Source organism: Scyliorhinus torazame, chromosome 14 (assembly GCF_047496885.1).
Source record: "Scyliorhinus torazame isolate Kashiwa2021f chromosome 14, sScyTor2.1, whole genome shotgun sequence".
Classification (NCBI taxonomy): domain Eukaryota; kingdom Metazoa; phylum Chordata; class Chondrichthyes; order Carcharhiniformes; family Scyliorhinidae; genus Scyliorhinus; species Scyliorhinus torazame.
In genome coordinates this window covers 44,004,059-44,023,342 of record NC_092720.1, presented here as the reverse complement: position 1 = coordinate 44,023,342, position 19,284 = coordinate 44,004,059, and the positions used below count along the sequence as shown (strand labels likewise).

General features: G+C 50.7%; 1 protein-coding gene across 1 annotated transcript in view; it reads left to right on the top strand.

The window, feature by feature from the left end:
- meltf (melanotransferrin) overlaps positions 1–17,417 on the top strand; it is an 85,938-nt gene extending 68,521 nt beyond the window's left edge. The window contains exons 14-16 of the mRNA XM_072474054.1: positions 7,740–7,927; positions 12,482–12,671; positions 14,051–17,417. Coding sequence (XP_072330155.1) covers positions 7,740–7,927; positions 12,482–12,671; positions 14,051–14,118 — 446 coding nt within the window. The 3' untranslated portion in view covers positions 14,119–17,417. The remainder of the gene's footprint in view (positions 1–7,739; positions 7,928–12,481; positions 12,672–14,050) is intronic.
- Positions 17,418–19,284: the final 1,867 nt, after the last annotated feature.

The following is a 19,284-nucleotide window of genomic DNA, read 5'->3' as shown; positions in this document are numbered from 1 at the left end:
TTCACTACCTATAATCTCTCAACAAGTCTCACCATAAATCTCAACTCCATTTTCAAATGACTGATTTTATCGTCCGTCTCCTCTTCTGGGGCGGGATTCTCTGACCCTGCACGCTGGAATCGCGCTCGGCGCGGGGGTGGAGAATAGCCGTTCACTCCGGTGCGACGGCCCTTCTGCGATTATTCATGGACCCGCTAGTCGCACGCGCTCGATGCGGCGCCTATCGGGGGCAATTGGAACAGGCCCCCGCGGCGATTCTCTGCGGTCTACCGGCCGAACTCCCGCTGGCATGGTGTACATCTGGTACCACCCGGCGGGAGCTCGGACCCACGGCCACGGTGATGGTGCTGGTGGGGCGGCGGGGGAGATCTGACTGTGGGGGCCTCACCGGTGGCCAGGCCCGCGATCGAGGGCCGCTGATCGGCAGGCCATTGTGATCTGTGGGGGACCTACCTTACTCCGCGCGGACCCGCTGTGTGGCTCCGTCATGTCGGCGGCGCCTACGCACGGCTGCGCGGTCTGGCCAGAGCTGCGGGACGCATGCCCGGGCACCGCTAGCCCCCTGGAAAACGGAGAATCACTCCGGACTTTCGAGGAAAAAGTCCAGAGTGATTCTCGCCCGCTTTCTGGCAGGCATGGGGACTTAGTCCCCAAAAGGGAGAATCATGTCCGTTCATTGTTATTATCGTGGATGGCAGGCAGAAAGTTGGCACAGTGGTTAGCACAGCTGCCTCACGGCACCGAGGTCCCAGGTTCGATCCCGGCTCTGGGTCACTCTCCGTGCGGAGTTTGCACATTCTACCCGTGTCTGCGTGGGTTTCGCCCCCACAACCCAAAGATGTGCAGGGTAGGTGGATTGGCCACGCTAAATTGCCCCCTCCCCCATATCCCCCCTCCCCCATATCCCCCCTCCCCATATCCCCCACTCCCCCATATCCCCCCTCCCCCATATCCCCCCTCCCCATATCCCCCCTCCCCCATATCCCCCCTCCCCCATATCCCCCCCTCCCCCATATCCCCCCTCCCCCATATCCCCCCTCCCCCATATCCCCCCTCCCCCATATCCCCCTCCCCCATATCCCCCCTCCCCCATATCCCCCCTCCCCCATATCCCCCCTCCCCCATATCCCCCCTCCCCATATCCCCCCCTCCCCCATATCCCCCCTCCCCCATATCCCCCCTCCCCCATATCCCCCTCCCCATATCCCCCCTCCCCCATATCCCCCCTCCCCATATCCCCCCCATTTCCCCCCCCTCCCCCATATCCCCCCTCCCCCATATCCCCCCTCCCCCATATCCCCCCTTCCCCATATCCCCCTCCCCCATATCCCCCTCCCCCATATCCCCCATCCCCATATCCCCCATCCCCATATCCCCCCTCCCCGATATCCCCCCTCCCCATATCCCCCCTCCCCCATCCCCCATATCCCCCCTCCCCCATATCCCCATACCCCCCTCCCCCCATATCCCCCTTCCCCCATATCCCCCCTCCCCCCATATCCCCCCTCCCCCATATCCCCCATCCCCATATCCCCCCTCCCCGATATCCCCCCTCCCCATATCCCCCATCCCCCATATCCCCCCTCCCCCATATCCCCATACCCCCCTCCCCCCATATCCCCCTTCCCCCATATCCCCCCTCCCCCATATCCCCCCTCCCCCATATCCCCCCACCCCCATATCCCCCCCTCCCCATATCCCCCTCCCCCATATCCCCCATCTCCCCCTCCCCCATATCTCCCCCTCCCCCATATCTCCCCCTCCCCCATATCTCCCCCTCCCCCATATCTCCCCCTCCCCCATATCTCCCCCTCCCCATATCTCCCCCTCCCCCATATCTCCCCCTCCCCATCCCCCATATTCCCCTCCCCACATCCCCCTCCCCCATATCCCCCCTACCCATATCCCCCCTCCCCCCATATCCTCCCCTCCCCCATATCCTCCCCTCCCCCATATCCCCCCTCCCCCATATACCCCCTCCCCCATATCCCCCCTCCCCCATATCCCCCCCCTCCCCCATATCCCCCCCTCCCCTATATCCCCCTCCCCATATCACCTGATAACTGCCTGCGTGTCTAACCATGCATGCTTCATTGTGTATCGCAGGACCAAACGTCCAGGCACCCATCCCCGCAGATGCAGACCACCCACAGGATGCCACTCGGAGGCCACGGGAGACAGAGAGACCCGGACCCTCCAGCATGCGACGCCCGCAGGATGCCCCTCGGAGGCCATGGGAGACAGAGAGACCCGGACCCTCCAGCATGCGACGCCCGCAGGATGCCCCTCGGAGGCCTCGGGAGACAGAGAGACCCGGACCCTCCAGCATGCGACGCCCGCAGGATGCCCTCGCACACCACGGGAGACGGAGAGACCTGGAGCAACAGGGAGACGACACCCCCGTCACGTGCGGGAGCGACCACCCAGCGACGAGGGGGGCAGCCACAGGCCCCCGTCACATCCGAGCCAGGACACCACTACCCAGGACAGCACTGCCCAGGACACCCCTACCCGGGACACCACTACCCAGGAAGACGAAATACCGGTCAGTGACTCAGAGTGGATGGGTGGAGACGAACCCCCACCCCAAAGTGCCATGGACTCAGAGTGGGACGAAGAGCACGACACAACGCCACTGCTGTCACCAACACCCTCCACCATCGCAGAAACACTCACCTCGGTTGGGCACTTTAGTGATGAGGCGTCTGGTACACTCACTGGTGCGCACAACACAGCCGTCCCGGTACAGCAGGTGGAGGTAGGAGCAGCAGAGGGGCCGGGCGGTCGGAGGGCAGCCCAGCCCAAGCGAACATCTGCCGCCCAGATGGATTCCGGGTTCCTGGAGTTTCCACACCCACACATAGATCCGATGCAACCACCGACCCGGAGACGAGCGAAGAGGGTGACGGCCGGCTTGCGGCGGCTGCAGTCGCAGGTGGAGGAGTCCACCCGCGTCCAGGAGCTGGAAGTGGTGCCGGTCATGCGTGCCACCCAGGCCGACACCGCACGGGTGGCGTCCGCGGTGGAGGCAATGGGTGCGACGGTGTCAGACATGGGGAACGGTTTGCGAGGCCTGGGGCTTTCCGTGCAGGCGGCGTCTGTGGCCCAGGACATGGCTGCCCTCTCACAGGAGGCCATGAGCCAGTGCCAGCGCCAGATGGCAGAGGCGGTCAACACCATAGCCCAGTCTCAGCAGGCCATGGCCCAGTCTCTGCAGGCCATCGCTGAGGGCATCGGCGCCAGTGGCCATGTGCGAGCCGGCATCACACTGTCACAGACAGGGTTTGCCAACCCCCTGTGCTCCATGGCTGCAAACCTGCAGACCCCTGTCGATACCAGCACGGGCCTCCAGAACTGGCAGCGCCAGATGTCGGGGGGGCGTCGGATGGCCAGTCCGTTCGCATCCCCCACCCATGTAGAGGCCTGGGGCCATCGGGCACCCCGCGGGAGGAGGAGGTGGTATGGTCCGTCCCGGCTCCCCCTGTAGGGGAGATCCCGGAACACCGCGACACCTCGGACTCCCCCCCCCCCCCCCCCCTTCCGTCCCAGGTGCATCGGGTGGGCAACGGGCAGGACAGGCTGGCAGCTCGCCATCCCAGTCGCCCGGGCCGCAGCCTGGCCCATCTAGGCCAGGACGCCCCAGGAAACGGCCGCCAAAGGGATCCAGTGTCAGAGGGCAGGAATCACAGGAGTCCACCTCCAGTTCTGCTGCACCGTCTGGGGAACCACGTAGACGTAGTCAAAGGGCCCGTAAGGCCAAACAATTAGGCACTGAGTAAGTTGGCACGGGTGCAGGGCACAGATGAGTTTTAGGGGCTAGGGCACGTGCATGAACTCGTTTGGTTATTAAAGTCAATGTTACACCTACAGAAGCTGCCTTTGTGCTCTGTCCAAAGCGTGCGGGGGTGCATGTACGTTGAGCGCAAGTGTGTGTGTGAGGGGGTGGTCTTACCTCAGCCCCAGGTGAGTCTGCCCCGTTCCCCTGGGCCGCCATCAACATCCCCCCGGGCAGAGGACGGGACCGTGCGCTGCAGTGTCACAGCCGCATGCAGGGATGGTCTGGGTGGATGGTGGTACTGTGGCCATGGGTCAGACATAGTCCAACGATGTGGAGCCAGGAGCTCACCGCAGGGCGGGTTGTCATCATCCTCCATGGCCTGCAATAGACACGCGTCCACCCGCAACTGTGTGACACGCGTCCACCCCGCACCCGTTGTGCCGCAGGTGGATCGGCATGGGGGGGGGGGTGTGCATGCGGGTGGGGTGGGTGGGGTTGGGAGGGGGGGTGAGGGTGCTGGGTGGGTGGATGGGTGGGGGGTGTGGGTGGTCGGCTGTTGCCATGGTGTGCGGTCTGTGGCCATACTACCCGATTCCCACGCCCATCTAGTCAGTGAAGCGGGCGGCTATCAGTCTGTCCCGTGCCCGCTGGGCCAGCCGGTAACGGTGGACAGCCACCCGCCTGTGTCTACCCCATCTGCCCTGACCATTACCCCCCATCCCCCTCATCTGGGGAGGACTGCGCCTCTTCCTGCTGCTCTTCCACTCCGCCCTCCTCTGCCTGCGGCACATCGCCCCTCTGCTGGGCTATTTTGTGCAGGACGCAGCACACCACAATGATGCGGCCGACCCTATCTGACCGATACTGGAGGGCGCCCCCAGAGAGGTCCAGGCACCTGAAACGCATCTTCAGCACTCCAAAGCACCTCTCTATCACTCCCCTTGTCGCAACATGGGCATCATTGTAGCGGTTCTCCGCCTCATTGCGTGGCCTCCGTATAGGCGTCATCAGCCACGATCGCAATGGGTAGCCCCTGTCGCCCAGCAACCAGCGCCTCAGCCGGGGAAGGCGTCCCTCGTACATGCTGGGGATGGATGACCGCGACAACACGTATGAGTCGTGTACACTGCCTGGGTAACGGGCGCAGACTTGCAGGATCATCATGCGGTGGTCGCAGACCACCTGTATGTTCATCGAATAGGTCCCCTTCCAATTGGTGAACACGGCCCTGTTATCTGCAGGTGGCCGCACGGTGACGTGCATCCCATCAATCGTGCCCTGGACCATGGGGAACCCAGCCACGGCAGAGAAGCCCACGGCCCGGGCATCTTGGCTGGCCCGGTCCACAGGGAAGCGGATGTAGCGGTGCGCCATGGCATATGGGCCATCTGTCACTGCCCGGATGCACCGATGTCTGCGATATGCCGGACAGGTCCCCACTCGGTGCCTGGAATGACCCCGTTGCATAAAAGTTCAGGGCCACCGTAGCCTTGACGGACACGGGGAGAGGGTGTCCCCCGCCAGTGCCATGCGGTGACAGGTGTGCCAGCAGGTGGCAGATGTGTGCCATGGTTTCCCGCCTCATCCGGAGTCTCCTCCTGCATTCCCGGTCCGTGAGGTCCTGGTATGACTGCCGGGGCCGGTACACACGGGGCGCCCTTGGGTGCCTCCGTTGCCGTGGGGCCGCGACGTCCTCCTTCCCCTCCTCGTCCTGTCGGTCAGGTGTCCCTCCAGCCTGGGCGGCTGCCGCCTGCCCCTCTGCGGCAGCCTGCGCCGCCTCTCTGGCACGCTCCTCCTCCTCATCCAGGGCAACATGGACATTAGCGGCTGCCGCCACGGCGGCCAACATCGCTGGATGATCGGAAAACATGACAGCATGGTGGGGTGGGGGGGGGGGGGGGGGGGGGACTACGACATGTCATCATTGCCCATATCCCCTCCCCCCCAGCCAGGTGGCATGGACCGTATGGGTCCAACTGTTGGAGGCTGGCACCTGGCCAGGTGGACCAACTCACTTGCCCTCGCACCCCCCCTCCCCGGCACAGACCCCCCCCCCCCCCATCCCCCTCCCCGGCACGGACCCCAACCTCCTCCCCGGCACAGACCCCCCCATCCTCCTCCCCGGCACGGACCCCCCCATCCTCCTCCCCGGCACGGACCCCCCCCATCCTCCTCCCCGGCACGGACCCCAACCTCCTCCCCGGCACGGACCACCCATCCCCCTCCCCGGCACGGACCCCAACCTCCTCCCCGGCACGGACCCCCCCATCCTCCTCCCCGGCACGGACCCCCCCATCCTCCTCCCCGGCACGGACCCCCCCATCCTGCTCCCCGGCACGGACCCCCCATCCTCCTCCCCGGCACGGACCCCCCATTCCCCTCCCCGGCACGGACCCCCCCAACCACCTCCCCGGCACGGACCACCCCATTCCCCTCCCCGGCCTGGACCCCCCTCCCCGGCACGGACCCCAACCTCATCCCCGGCATGGACCCCCCATCCCCTTCCCCAGCACGGACCCCCCCCAACCTCCTCCCCGGCGCGGACCCCCCCCATCCCCCTGACCGACACGGACCCCAACCTCCTCCCCGGCACGGACCCCCCCCATCCTCCTCCCCGGCACGGACCCCCCCATCCTCCTCCCCGGCGCGGACCCCCCCATCCTCCTCCCTGGCAAGGACCCCCCCCATCCTCCTCCCCGGCACGGACCCCAACCTCCTCCCCGACACGGACCCCCCATCCTCCTCCCCGGCACGGACCCCCCTCCCGGCACTCCCCCGGAGCCCAGCCCACTCTAACCACCCCGCCACACACACACACACACACAACCCAAGACACACCTCTCCTCACACATTCAGACTGCGGCCACGCCATCGCCTGCCCAGCGGCCAACCCCCCAGGCCGTCACTCACCTCCACGCTGGTCGGCGTGAACCTGGAGCACAGGGTCACGCCGATGAAAAGGAGGTTTGATTTACGTCGATGTGAACGGTCATCACGTCGACGGGACTTCGGCCCATCCGGAAGGGAGAATATCGGCAGGCCAAAAATCGGCTGCCTTGCGCAGACCCGTGCCATTCTCCGACGTCAGCGGCGCCATTAACGCCCCGCCGACTTTTCTCCCTTCGGAGACTTCGGCAACCGGCGGGGGCGGGATTCACGGCGGCCAACGGCCATTCTCCGACCCGCTGGGGGGTCGGAGAATGACGCCCGTGTCAGACTTAGCACTTTGCTATATCATTTTCAATATCATGTTGTGCCTCTTGTGGTATGGTGACTTTGTTTCCATCTACACAAACTGCTGTCACATATTTGTTTAGAATTATAGATCTTTACAGCATTCAGCCCAATATGCCAATGCTGGCTCTGAAATAGATATTCACTTGTTTGCACCCCCTCCCCCCGACTTTTTCTCCAATCCCTTTTAAATATTTATTTTCAAATATTTATCTTTCAAAAGCTATTGTGGATCAGGTTTCCACCCCAGATCCTGCCAGGGTAAAATATGTTCTAAAATGCACACATAAATAAAATAATATATTTCGACCACTTCCACCTTATTTTGCTCTTTTTTAAAAAAACCTGCTACTTCACATTTCCCTGCATTGAAATTAATCTGCCACATAACTGCCCACTCCAACAGCCTCCAATCTTTACATTCGTCCTCACAGCTTGCCATTTTTCCCAGGGCATACCAATACCCACAAGCTGCCAAGCCAAAGATATTTAGCTGCATTCTTTGCTTTCAGTTCCTTTACAATTCTCTAAGCCAGGCAGTCAATTTATTTTTTTTACTGCTAAGTGATGTAATTTTTATAACTAATTAAGCATCTAAAAATCCATGCATTCCTTTCACCTATGCACTCTAATCTGGGAGAACCTTTTTATTGCTTTAAATTGTACTTGTTTAGCTGCACCAGATATTCAAACTTCATACATAATGAATGTGATCTTTTTTCATTAGGAACAAATCAGGAACCATGGGCTGTGAACCTCAAATCCAATGACTACCAGCTACTGTGCATGAATGGTGCACGGGCAGAAGTGGGGCAGTGGAATGAGTGTAATTTGGCTCGGGTTCCATCGCACGCAGTGATGGTTAATCCTTCCACGTCCATCACTGCGGTCTTTGGGTTACTTGATAAAGGACAGGTAAGTAGTTCAGGCACTGTCTTTGTACTTCAGTTGCTTTTCCAAGCAATAAAAGAACAACAAAGTAAATGCCTCACTCAAGGGTAGAAGAATGAACAACTTGACTTGTGTGCTATCTCAACAACTGTCGATTAGTCATCTTTATAAATCACTCATGCTAATCCTCTGTACTCTTAACTTAAACACCAACTTTGAGGAGTTTGTATTTTGTTATCTCAAAGATTGATGTAATCTGTGCAGCTGTCTCTCCTTTGCCCTCGCCCTGGTTTCCAACATTGCCCCACTCACACCAGTTTTGAATTTTGCTTACTGGAGATTCGCCTCATCTCTCCCAGCTCATCTTTTTAAAAAAAACATTTAGAGTACCCAATTGTTTTTTTTCCCAATTAAAGGGCAATTTAGCATAGCCAATCCACCATTGTGTGGGTGAGACCCATGCAAACACGGGGAGAATGTGCAAACTCTACACTTACAGTGGACCGGGATCGAACCTGGGACCTCGGCGCCAACAAGTCCATCTTTATCCATTAGGCCAATTACTTGCTTTTCCTTATCTCATGGTCTCTATCCTACTCAATTCTCCATTGTGGCCTTCTGTTAGCAGATATGAATAATAGTTCCCTTTCAGAATTTCCATCATCATCCCTTTGTCAAAGACCCATCATCTATACATCTGCTGCCTACAACTCCTGCCCTACTGCATCCTGCGTTTCTCTCTCGGATTCTTGAACATGCCCCAGTTCATGCCGAATTCCCCTGAAACTCCCTATTTGAATAACTGCATTTTGGTTTCTGGCCTTCATCCACCACTTGAATGGCCAAAACATAAAGATTATCCTATGTATTCGCGACCATGGTGCATTATCTTTCCTCATTGGCCTTGACTTTCATGGGATGTGGGCATTGCTGGCTAGGTCGGCGTTTATTGCCCATCACTAACTGCCCTCAAGGGTGTGGGAGAGAGCCTCCTTCTCGAACTGCTGCAGACCATGTGGTGTAGGTATATCCACAATGCTGTTAGGAAAGGAGACAGTTGACTTTATTATCCTCCTCCAATGATTGTGCTATCATCCAGCTCCATGCTGCTACCCTTACATCGTTCCAATTCTGCCTAACCAAGTTTGGAAGCATCTCCTGCAATGGTTAATTGATTCCAAGATGAAATTCTGATTACACTTCATTGTGCTATCACAAAGATTGTCTCTTTCCAGCTCCAGACTGACGCCTGAGCTCTGCTGCTGAGCCCTCATTTATGCCATCGTTCACTCTAGGCTCAACTACTCCAGCATGCTGACTACTCTCCTACATCCAGCCCTCAGATCATCTGAGATCATCCGAAACCTAGCTGACCATGTCTTAATTCGCAGTAGGTCCCATTGCCCTATCACCTCGATGCTCGCTGTGCTCCTGGTCTAGCAGCATCTCATCCTACCCTATCTCTGTAATCTCCTCCATCCCAACAACCCTCCATAATATTTGCACTCCTCTAATCTCAGCCTGTTGCGCATTCCCAATTATGTTAAAAATGCTGTATTGATATAGGTTCTGGGTTTTCTCTTTCAACACAGTTATATTTGGAGCTCTCCCAAGGATATATCTCTAGTCTCTTCCTCATCTAAATAATGCCAGTGGCATCCCCAGAAGGCATGGGGCTAGCTTTCACATGTATCTTGATTATATCCTTTTGTACATTGCATGCTGTTTTACTTAAGTCAAAACTTTCTGGAGCTCAACATCAGGGCTTTTGGAGTTACTGCTTTTGATCCTGCCATAAACTTCACTCCTAAGCTTCTGACTTATTTTACTCTGGAGCCACTGTCTTGGCTAGGATCAAACCATTCTTGACCGTGGTGCCACTTTAAACCCACTTTCTATCCATTAAAAACATATGTCTATTTCTGTAACTTTGCCTAGCTCTGCCCCTACTTTATCCCCATATCACTGAAATTATTTTGCAGCCTTTATTAGCTACAGACTCCATAAGCTCCAAATTCAGCCATAATTCTACCGCACTAATTTAGTTTTGTCCCAAGTCTCACTCACAATTCTTCTTATCACAGACTTATCTTGGTTCTCATCCTCTTAATGCATTACATTTGAAATCCCCCACCCCCCCACACACATCTCCTCCAGTACTTTTCCTCACTAGAAATGCTCTATTCCTCCATCCCCAGCGTTTACGCATTCTCTCCTTCCTTTGTGGAGGAGCCTGCTGCTGCCTTGAACCCACCTCTTCAAAATTCTTGCCTAGACCCATCCCACTGATGCAACAGTTGGTCATCCCTCCTAATCTCACGCTACCTATGCCAAATATCAATTTACATCTACTTGTCAAAGGCCTTGCGATGCTCCTTTACATTAAAGTGCTCTGTGAATACTAGTTATTGTTGCATCAGTTGCTGTTAAATAAGCTAGCAGTTGCCAATGAGAATAACAGCAATTCCTGCACACACAGGGAGTAATTTTCCTTTCTTCTCAATGGAAAGCAACCTGCCTTTGTTCACAGAAATTTGCTAACCCTCCAATAGCATATAGGACTACAAATTAATAGAAGTTAATTTGTTCTGTATGAGAGGATACGGGCAGTTATAAAGTAGTGCGCAAAGAGGATTTTACACAAACCTGTTAGAACAGTGCCTCAACAATGCAAATTAAACTCCAGCGTGGAGGTTATCTCTGTGCGGCATAGAGTGAAGCTTTGAACGTTTTAAACGCAGTCAAGGCTTTATCAAAGACCAATGTTCAAAAAGCCTGAGCACACGCTATGTCGGGCTGGGATGTGAATGAGATTCACACTTCCTACGGAGCAGGATCAGGCCCAAGACATGTATCTTGAAATCAAAATCACCTGATGTAATAACAGCCAAAAAGGCGTGACAAAAGCTTTGGCCTTATTTAACTAATTAGTTCATTTTAATTAAGGAGAGATGGTGGCGTGGTGGTCATGTCACTGAACTAGCAATCTAGTGCTCTGGGAACAGGGGTTCGAATCCCACCATGGCAACTGGGGAAACTCAAATTCAATTAATAAATCTGGAATTGAAAGTTAGTCTCAGGAGTGGTAACCATGACAACTATCATTGATTGTTGTAGAAACTCATCTTGTTCCCCAAGGAAATCATCCTTACCTTGTCTGGCCTGCGTGCAACTCCAGAGCCACAGTAATGTGGTTGACTCTGAACTGCCCTCTGCAAGTGGGTGACAAATGCCAGTGTGCCCACAACTCTCAAAGGGATATTTTTAAACCTGCAATCAGTAATTTTCTGGCTTGAACATTGGAATAACCAGTTTTAGCAATATGAATATCCCAGAATTTATATTACTTGTCAGATTTTCTGTTATGCCTGGTGTGTATTTGTCATTGCTAAACACAATTAGAGCTGCTAATCTTTACAATATTTATATTTTATGCTTTGCACTTTTGAGGTTCTGAAGTAGAATAAAAAATATTGGAGTTCATTCACTTTATTGGCAAGGAAAGGAAGGCTGTTGTCCAGAATGATTTAAAAGCAAAGTGAATGTAAAGCAAACAATGTCAATACTGTAGCCATTCTAGTAAGTATGAAAACTCTGAATAAAAATCAAATGCATTGAGAAAGACTGATAGATTCTGCACACTCTGTAGGGAACTGTGCTCAATAAAAACAGGTCAGAGGATCAGAGCTGTGGTACTGTCGGGCTATCTCTGACCTTGCTTCTTCCTGATGGGTCTTCCTCTCCCACCCCCCGTAACCCCACATTGATCATGGCCAATCTACCTAACCTGCACATCTTTGTTAAAGTTCAAGGCAAGGCACTATTCATTTAGTTAAAGCTTACAGTTCCATCTCCTTGGTTAACCATTGATTTCAGTGCATTCTCTGAACTAATCTTCCAAAAAAGTACTGTGAGAGTGCTACAATATCAGAAGTACTGCAATTCAGATTGGACATTAATCTCTGCCAGCCTTTCTACTGTTTAGGTGGATTTAGTCAAAGAAAAATAGGGAGATCCCTTGGTATTCTGGCCAACATACTTTCCTCAAATAACAGCATCAAAAATTGACTGGTAACGTCAATCAGGGCAGCACGGTAGCATTGTGGATAGCACAATTGCTTCACAGCTCCAGGGTCCCAGGTTCGATTCTGGCTTGGGTCACTGTCTGTGCGGAGTCTGCACATCCTCCCCGTGTGTGCGTGGGTTTCCTCCGGGTGCTCCGGTTTCCTCCCACAGTCCAAAGATGTGCAGGCTAGGTGGATTGGCCATGATAAATTGCCCTTAGTGTCCAAAATTGCCCTTAGTGTTGGGTGGGGTTACTGGGTTGTGAGGATAGGGTGGAGGTGTTGACCTTGGGTAGGGTGCTCTTTCCAAGAGCCGGGGCAGACTCGATGGCCGAATGGCCTCCTTCTGCACTGTAAATTCTATGATTCTAAGTCTAGTTTAAACGTTTGGTGGTATCTTGTCTACTATGTGTTCAATAAATGGCAAGCGGCTTTCCTGTATGACAGTCCCTTCAAAGTAATCCATGGTATGCAATGCCCTGTGAGATGGTACATAAGTGCACTTTTCTTCTAGGATTTCTTTGGGCATGACGATAATCCCAATGGTTTTAAGATGTTTAATTCGTCAGATTACGGTGGAAGTGATCTGCTCTTTAAAGATTCTACTGAGAGAATCATTTCAGTTGGGGAGAAAATTACTTATGAGGATTGGCTTGGAAAGAACTACCTGGAGGCTATTAAAAGAATTGAATGTTCTGGTGCAAGTGAGTTATACACCCATCTATTTCTGCAATTATCGTATATTTAAAGGGGAGTGCTCATATTTTGATTCTGTTTTTCAATGTGTTACTTATTTTTATCTGCCAGCTTTCTCCCCTTAACTTTTAACCTGAAAACATAGATTCATATTGGATTATAGATCCACAGGCGTTGCAGTATTTCCTCCTTGTGGTGGTTCCACACATCATCCAAGTAAACTTTGCTGACGTGAGAACACAGGCAATGAATATTAGTAGGCTACCAGACATTTGGAAGCCACCACAGTTATTTTATAATAATATAATAATCTTTATTGTCAAAAGTAGACTTACATTAACACTGCAATGAACATACTGTGAAAAGCCCCTACTCACCACATTCCGGCGCCTGTTCGGGTACACAGAGGGAGAATTCAGAATGTCCAAATTACCTAACTGCACGTCTTTCGGGACTTGTGGAAGGAAACCAGAGCACCCAGAGGAAAGCTATGCAGACAAGGGGAGAACGTACAGACTTCGCACAGACAGTGACCCAAGCCGGGAATTGAACCTGGCGCTGTGAAGCAACAGTGCTAACCACTGTGCTACCATGCCACCCATAGAAAAGCTCTGAGCCTGACGGGATTTCCGTCCTGACCAACGTCTACATGTGTATACTTCCAGCAGAGAGTTGGATGGCTATCAGGATTAGGAACCAAGCCTATTTCTTTTGATCCCACCTCTGACCTGGGAAGGCAGATAGCTATTGTGGCTCTGCCAGTTGGATGATTTAAGTTAGTTGACAGAAATGAAGAATGAACTCTGGAATGTCCTACCCCACATGTGGGAACAGGGCCAACTGCAGGCAAATGGGGTTAGCTTAGATGGGCTGTTTGGTTGGCATGGACTAGTTTGGCCAAAGGACCTGTGTCTGTGCCACACAGATTCTATGTCTCAGCTGCACTTTCTTTAGCAGAAAGCTCAGTTTACCTCTGTTTACGAAGTGCATTGCTTTCTGCATAGCATGTCATTATAGGGACCAAGTTACATACATCGTAAACATATACAATTTTAAAATTGCATTTTAATTTCACTTTGATTTATAGCCTATATAAAAAGTGAATTAAAAAGATTAAGGCGCAAGTTAAAATAGCGCAGACAGCACTTTGTATAGATGCTAAACAATACTGAAGGGGTTACAGCTGTTAGTATTTTCAGTTCCACAGCTGTCACCCTGTTTCTCCCTATTTTTTTTGAAGAAGTACTCTCCATTCCAAAATCTAATTTATCTTGTGAAGGGCTTTGTGACATTTTGACAATACTATCAAATGCGATTTTTAGATTGATAAATTACTGACTTTTATTTTTATTTGAGACTTAACTCAAATTATCCCTCTTTCTTCCAGTGATTCCATCCACAAGGTCATCGTTGTGTCTACTCATTTTAATGTTACACATTAAATTCTTCTTGTAATCGCCAAGTCCATGACCTGCCACACGACCCGTTTCAAATCAGAGATGTGCGGGCAATTTGTCCTTGTTGATCCAAGCTACTCGAAGAGAGGAACTGAAACAAGCATGAAAACACTCTGCATCGGACAAAATGGAGTTCACAAATTAATCTGCTACCGAGTTGCAACGATTTAGACACTGAAAGCAATAAAGGATGGCTCGTTTTCCCCAGCTTTGTAATGCCACCACAGCTCAGAGATGTCACAGAACAGCTGATTTAAGAAGAGTAATTTGTAGACTTATGTACAAGTGGTAGAAAAATGATTTGGGATTGATCATGACTGTTTAAAGAGGAGGCCTTTCGTTGTATGTAGTAATTTATTAGTTGCATTCAGATTTTGTTACTTATCAGCAGTTTCTGTAAAAGCAGATGCTACATCAGTGTGTGTACATTGCATATTATTTTTAAATACTGCTGTAGAAATACTTAGTTGATACTGTTTACATTTAATGGAACAACTTATACAACAAAATGATTTATGCAGGATGCCTTACAATATATGTAGGGCTTATACAGCATCTTCAATAGAAACTGTCTGAAACACTTCTGTTTAGGCAAATATATCAGAGGGTAAACATTGCCTGTTACTTACCCTGTGCATACCATCTCTAACCGCAACGGCCATATCAGTGTATATGCAATTGCTTGTTACACAATAGTATCGTACCTTCTAGTAGAATTGTTCTCCAGCAGTCATAGTTGCTTTGTTTGTGTCAGCTTCTACTCACTAACATGTGTTAGTTAAATGGAAGATTCCTGCAAATCTGTTTTATCTTTTCAGAAACTTTGGAGACTACTCCCAAGATGCTATTCATTATTTTGTTTTTGGAGGAGAAAATTGTAGTGCTGGTAGAGAGGAGAAATGGAATGCTATAGAGTAGAGTCAGGGCCTGGATAGCATAGAAGATAGACATGGGAGGGGGGGGGGGGGGGGGAGAGAGTCTCCATCCTCGTTGCACCCAGCGCAAATCCTGCTATGTCGGGAGAATTGCGGGAGGGTCCCGAAACGGGATTTGTGCGGGGCGCAAATCAGTTTTCCGTTCTCCTGCTCCACTCCAGAAGAACCTGATCACAACTCATTTACATTCATTTTAATCTAATTAACAAGATTAAAGTTGAATGAAGCAGCCTCCCAGTATTCACTCCCCTCCGTCAAGCAGGAAGTCGGGCACGAATCGCTACTGATCCCGATGCTCCAGGATCACCGAGGAGGAGCAAGGGGCTGAGTACTCTCCCTACACTTACCTCCAGGGTGCCAAGGGAGACCATCAGGGTAGGTGGGGGGGGGGGCGGGGGGACTTGGGCTAGAGGGGCACAGGTCGGTGTTCTTTCCTGGGATGAAGGTCATGTGGCAAGTTTTCCCTCTGTAGCCTTGAAAATTCTCAGTATGTCAATTTCAATGATCTGTCAGATGAAGGTAAACGTCTTCCCTTTGATCTGTTGGAAATGCCTTTTACACATTCAATTTGATTCCACTTGAGCTTTTTCAATCCTCTTGCTGCGAAGTCTAAAAGCTTTGAACTGCATGATTTACATTCAATTTCACAGTCCATTACCTTTTACAAGCCTCTTGATTTATTGGTACAAAATATTTCAAAGGAGGGATTAGCTTTGTTTGTTTTTATAGCTCTTCATGGTCCGTAACTCTGAAGTGCTTCCCAGAAAGATTAGATGTGGTTTCTAACCGCAGTTTTGTTGTAAAGAGGCTATTTGTTGTTCTGAAGAGCTAACTAGAAAGAGTAAGTGTTATTTCTAACTAGTTTTTTCCTGCTGGGGTTTCCTCGCTTAGGTCCTTCCTAGATATACCATGTGCTCTGTCTGACTGCTTTTTTTCTGCTGGGGTTTCTCTGTTCTGAAGTCCGTCTTAGAAAGACCAGTTGCTCTGAGTGCTATCTCCAGCACCCTGACAGTGCCAGCTTGGCACTGCCAAAGGGTGGGGCCTGAAAGAGGGAGCCTGAGCCAAACCCATGGTGGGGTGTTTCTCACTATGGGTTAGTGGGGTGGGGGTAGCCTTGCCAGTGATTTTGGGGGAGTGCTATAGTATTATTCTGTTCTCTGAGGATCCAACTGTGCCAACATCTTCAGGTCCCAAGGTGCAAATCACCCCGGATCCAAAAAATATTTCCAAGTGTGGGTGGATTGCAATCTGGATCACACCGATCTACACGGCGGGAATCGCAGATCGTTTCCCGCCGGAGACCACATTTAGAATTATTTTGGAAGAATCCTGCCCCATGGCTCGTTGCAGTCCTGAAAAATGAAAAGATAAATTTGGATGGAATTGAAGAAAGGACACAGCATCAAGCTTCGGGCTGAATGGCTCCCTTTGTCACTGTAATATTCTTTGAGGCACAGTTTCTAGCTGTCCTATTTAAAGCTTCACCCCCCCCCCCCCCCCAAACAGACTAAAAGTTCATCTTGGATTCATCTTTTCCACAAGTAGATGAGAAAATCTTGGCGTTCACTTGTGAGAAATAATCCATTTCCTCTTTTTTCATTGGGCATTTTCATGGCTTTTGACCAAAAGAAATAGCATCCCACCATTTAGTTCTAACACTTGGTTTTCAATCCAGTCTCTTCTGAATGTAAGATCCTAGTCAAAGAGCTTCAATAAACTAAATTGGGTCAGGAATCCACAGCATAGAACTGCTAATAAATTGGATCCAAGTTGGCAGCTTGCTCAAAATGTCCCCAAGTATGCCTGGGATAGGATGTGACTGTGTACCAAAGGTTTTCTTCAGGGGGTGGATGAAGGCATATTGCTGGAACAATTGAGGGAGTTCTACTCTTTAATTTGTAACACATGATTAGTTTCATCCAGATGCCGTTTTAATGTGTATGCCACATAATGTACAACATTGTATCCTCTATGTGTGATTGATGCTCTTAGTAAACCTCACAACAAAAATTATGTTCCTAATATTGGCACTAACCTTTTTGTGGTTATAATTTAAGGTATTTATTTCCCACCAATTCACTTTTCAGGTCGCCAATGTAGATCATTTACCAACTACAAGGTTGACACTAAAGGCAGCATGTACTATGGCCATGCCAAAGTACAACAAACTTTCCAGAGAATGTTGGTTTATAAACAATAACTTGATATCCCTTTTGTTTACAAGTTAATATTCTGTGGTAAACTTAGCAGTACTGATGGAGACCCCAGTGATGTCATTTTTATTTGAACATATTGCAGAAAGGGCACCAAAGGCAGCCCTGGCTTGTAGAAGCACTTTTAATAAATACTTTAAAATATTCAACGATGTATAATATCTATTTTTGAACAATTAATTTTACTATTTTTTTCCCCCCTATTTTCAGTGATCCTTCTTGTAGAGCTTCACTAGATCAACAAATGGAGTAGACAAGTGCATCCATCTGGAATGTGCCCTCATATGTTTTTGAGAATATCATATTTGATTTACAACCCTGGTTCAGTGTCAGTGGCCACTCTTGCTAAGTGGGCCTCAGTTCCTTACTGACCAAATTCTTCCCAATTTCTAGGAAACTATAATGAGACTTAAGATTGAACTTTGCTATCTGTAATCTGGCTTTCTGGAAAATTTTACTTGCCATCATGTTATAGCCATCTTCAAATTGAATACAGACTTTATCAGACCGAGGCTCACGCTATAAACCAAAAGACATTATTAAAATATTTAACAGGCACATTCAAGACAAATGGTGCATTTACAGCAACTTGCAAAGTTTATGTCAAAACAACAACAACAAAAAAAGTGGCAGCACAGTGGCGCAGTGGGTTAGCCCTGCAGTCTCACGGCGCCGAGGTCCCAGGTTCGATTCCGGCTCTGGGGCACTGTCCGTGTGGAGTTTGCACATTCTCCTTGTGTTTGCGTGGGTTTCGCCCCCACAACCCAAAGATGTGCAAGGTAGGTGGATTGGCCACGCTAAATTGCCCCTTAATTGGAAAAAATGAATTGGGTACACTAAAATTATAAATTAAAAAACAACAAAAAAAATCTCAACCTAAGTTCAGCTACTGAGTTATTAAATGCCAAATGTTTATTATGGAACCGCTGATGTAACTCAATTTTCCTGATAGCTTTAGACTGTAAATAGTTGCAAAGCAACAAAACAAAATATAGGCTGTCACGGTCTCCATTGAGACTGTTAACATTTAACCAGGAATTCGAGCACCCAAGTATCAATTGAAATTATGCCACAAGGTTTCCTGTTTTCCGTATATAACAAAAATTAAACATAGCAAACATTCCTAACAACATATATGGCGCGATTCAATGGTCATGCTGTGCCGGAAAAGCAGCTCGCCGCTACGCAATGTGGCCAATAACAGCTGGAAGACCCCCCACTCTCGGGATTTATCCGGCTCGTAACGTCTCGCAAGATCAATGCATTCTCGCGAGCCATTGGAATGTAAATCCCACTCATTGTGGTTAGCACTATGACTTCACAGCACCAGGGTCCCAGGTTCGATTCCTGCTTGGGTCACTGTGCGGAGTCTGCACATCCACGTGATAGTGAGATGAGGAATAGGGAGAGAGAGCATTTAAACACGTGGCTACAGGGATGGTGCAGGCGGGAGGGATTCAGATTTCTGGATAACTGGGGCTCTTTCTGGGGAAGGTGGGACCTCTACAGACAGGATGGTCTACATCTGAACCTGAGGGGCACAAATATCCTGGGGGGGAGATTTGTTAGTGCTCTTTGGGGGGGGTTTAAACTAATGCAGCAGGGGCATGGGAACCTGGATTGTAGTTTTAGGGTAAGGGAGAATGAGAGTATAGAGGTCAGGAGCACAGATTTGACGTCGCAGGAGGGGGCCAGTGTTCAGGTAGGTGGTTTGAAGTGTGTCTACTTCAATGCCAGGAGTATACGAAACAAGGTAGGGGAACTGGCAGCATGGGTTGGTACCTGGGACTTCGATGTTGTGGCCATTTCGGAGACATGGATAGAGCAGGGACAGGAATGGATGTTGCAGGTTCCGGGGTTTAGGTGTTTTAGTAAGCTCAGAGAAGGAGGCAAAAGAGGGGGAGGTGTGGCGCTGCTAGTCAAGAGCAGTATTACGGTGGCGGAGAGGATGCTAGATGGGGACTCTTCTTCCGAGGTAGTATGGGCTGAAGTTAGAAACAGGAAAGGAGAGGTCAC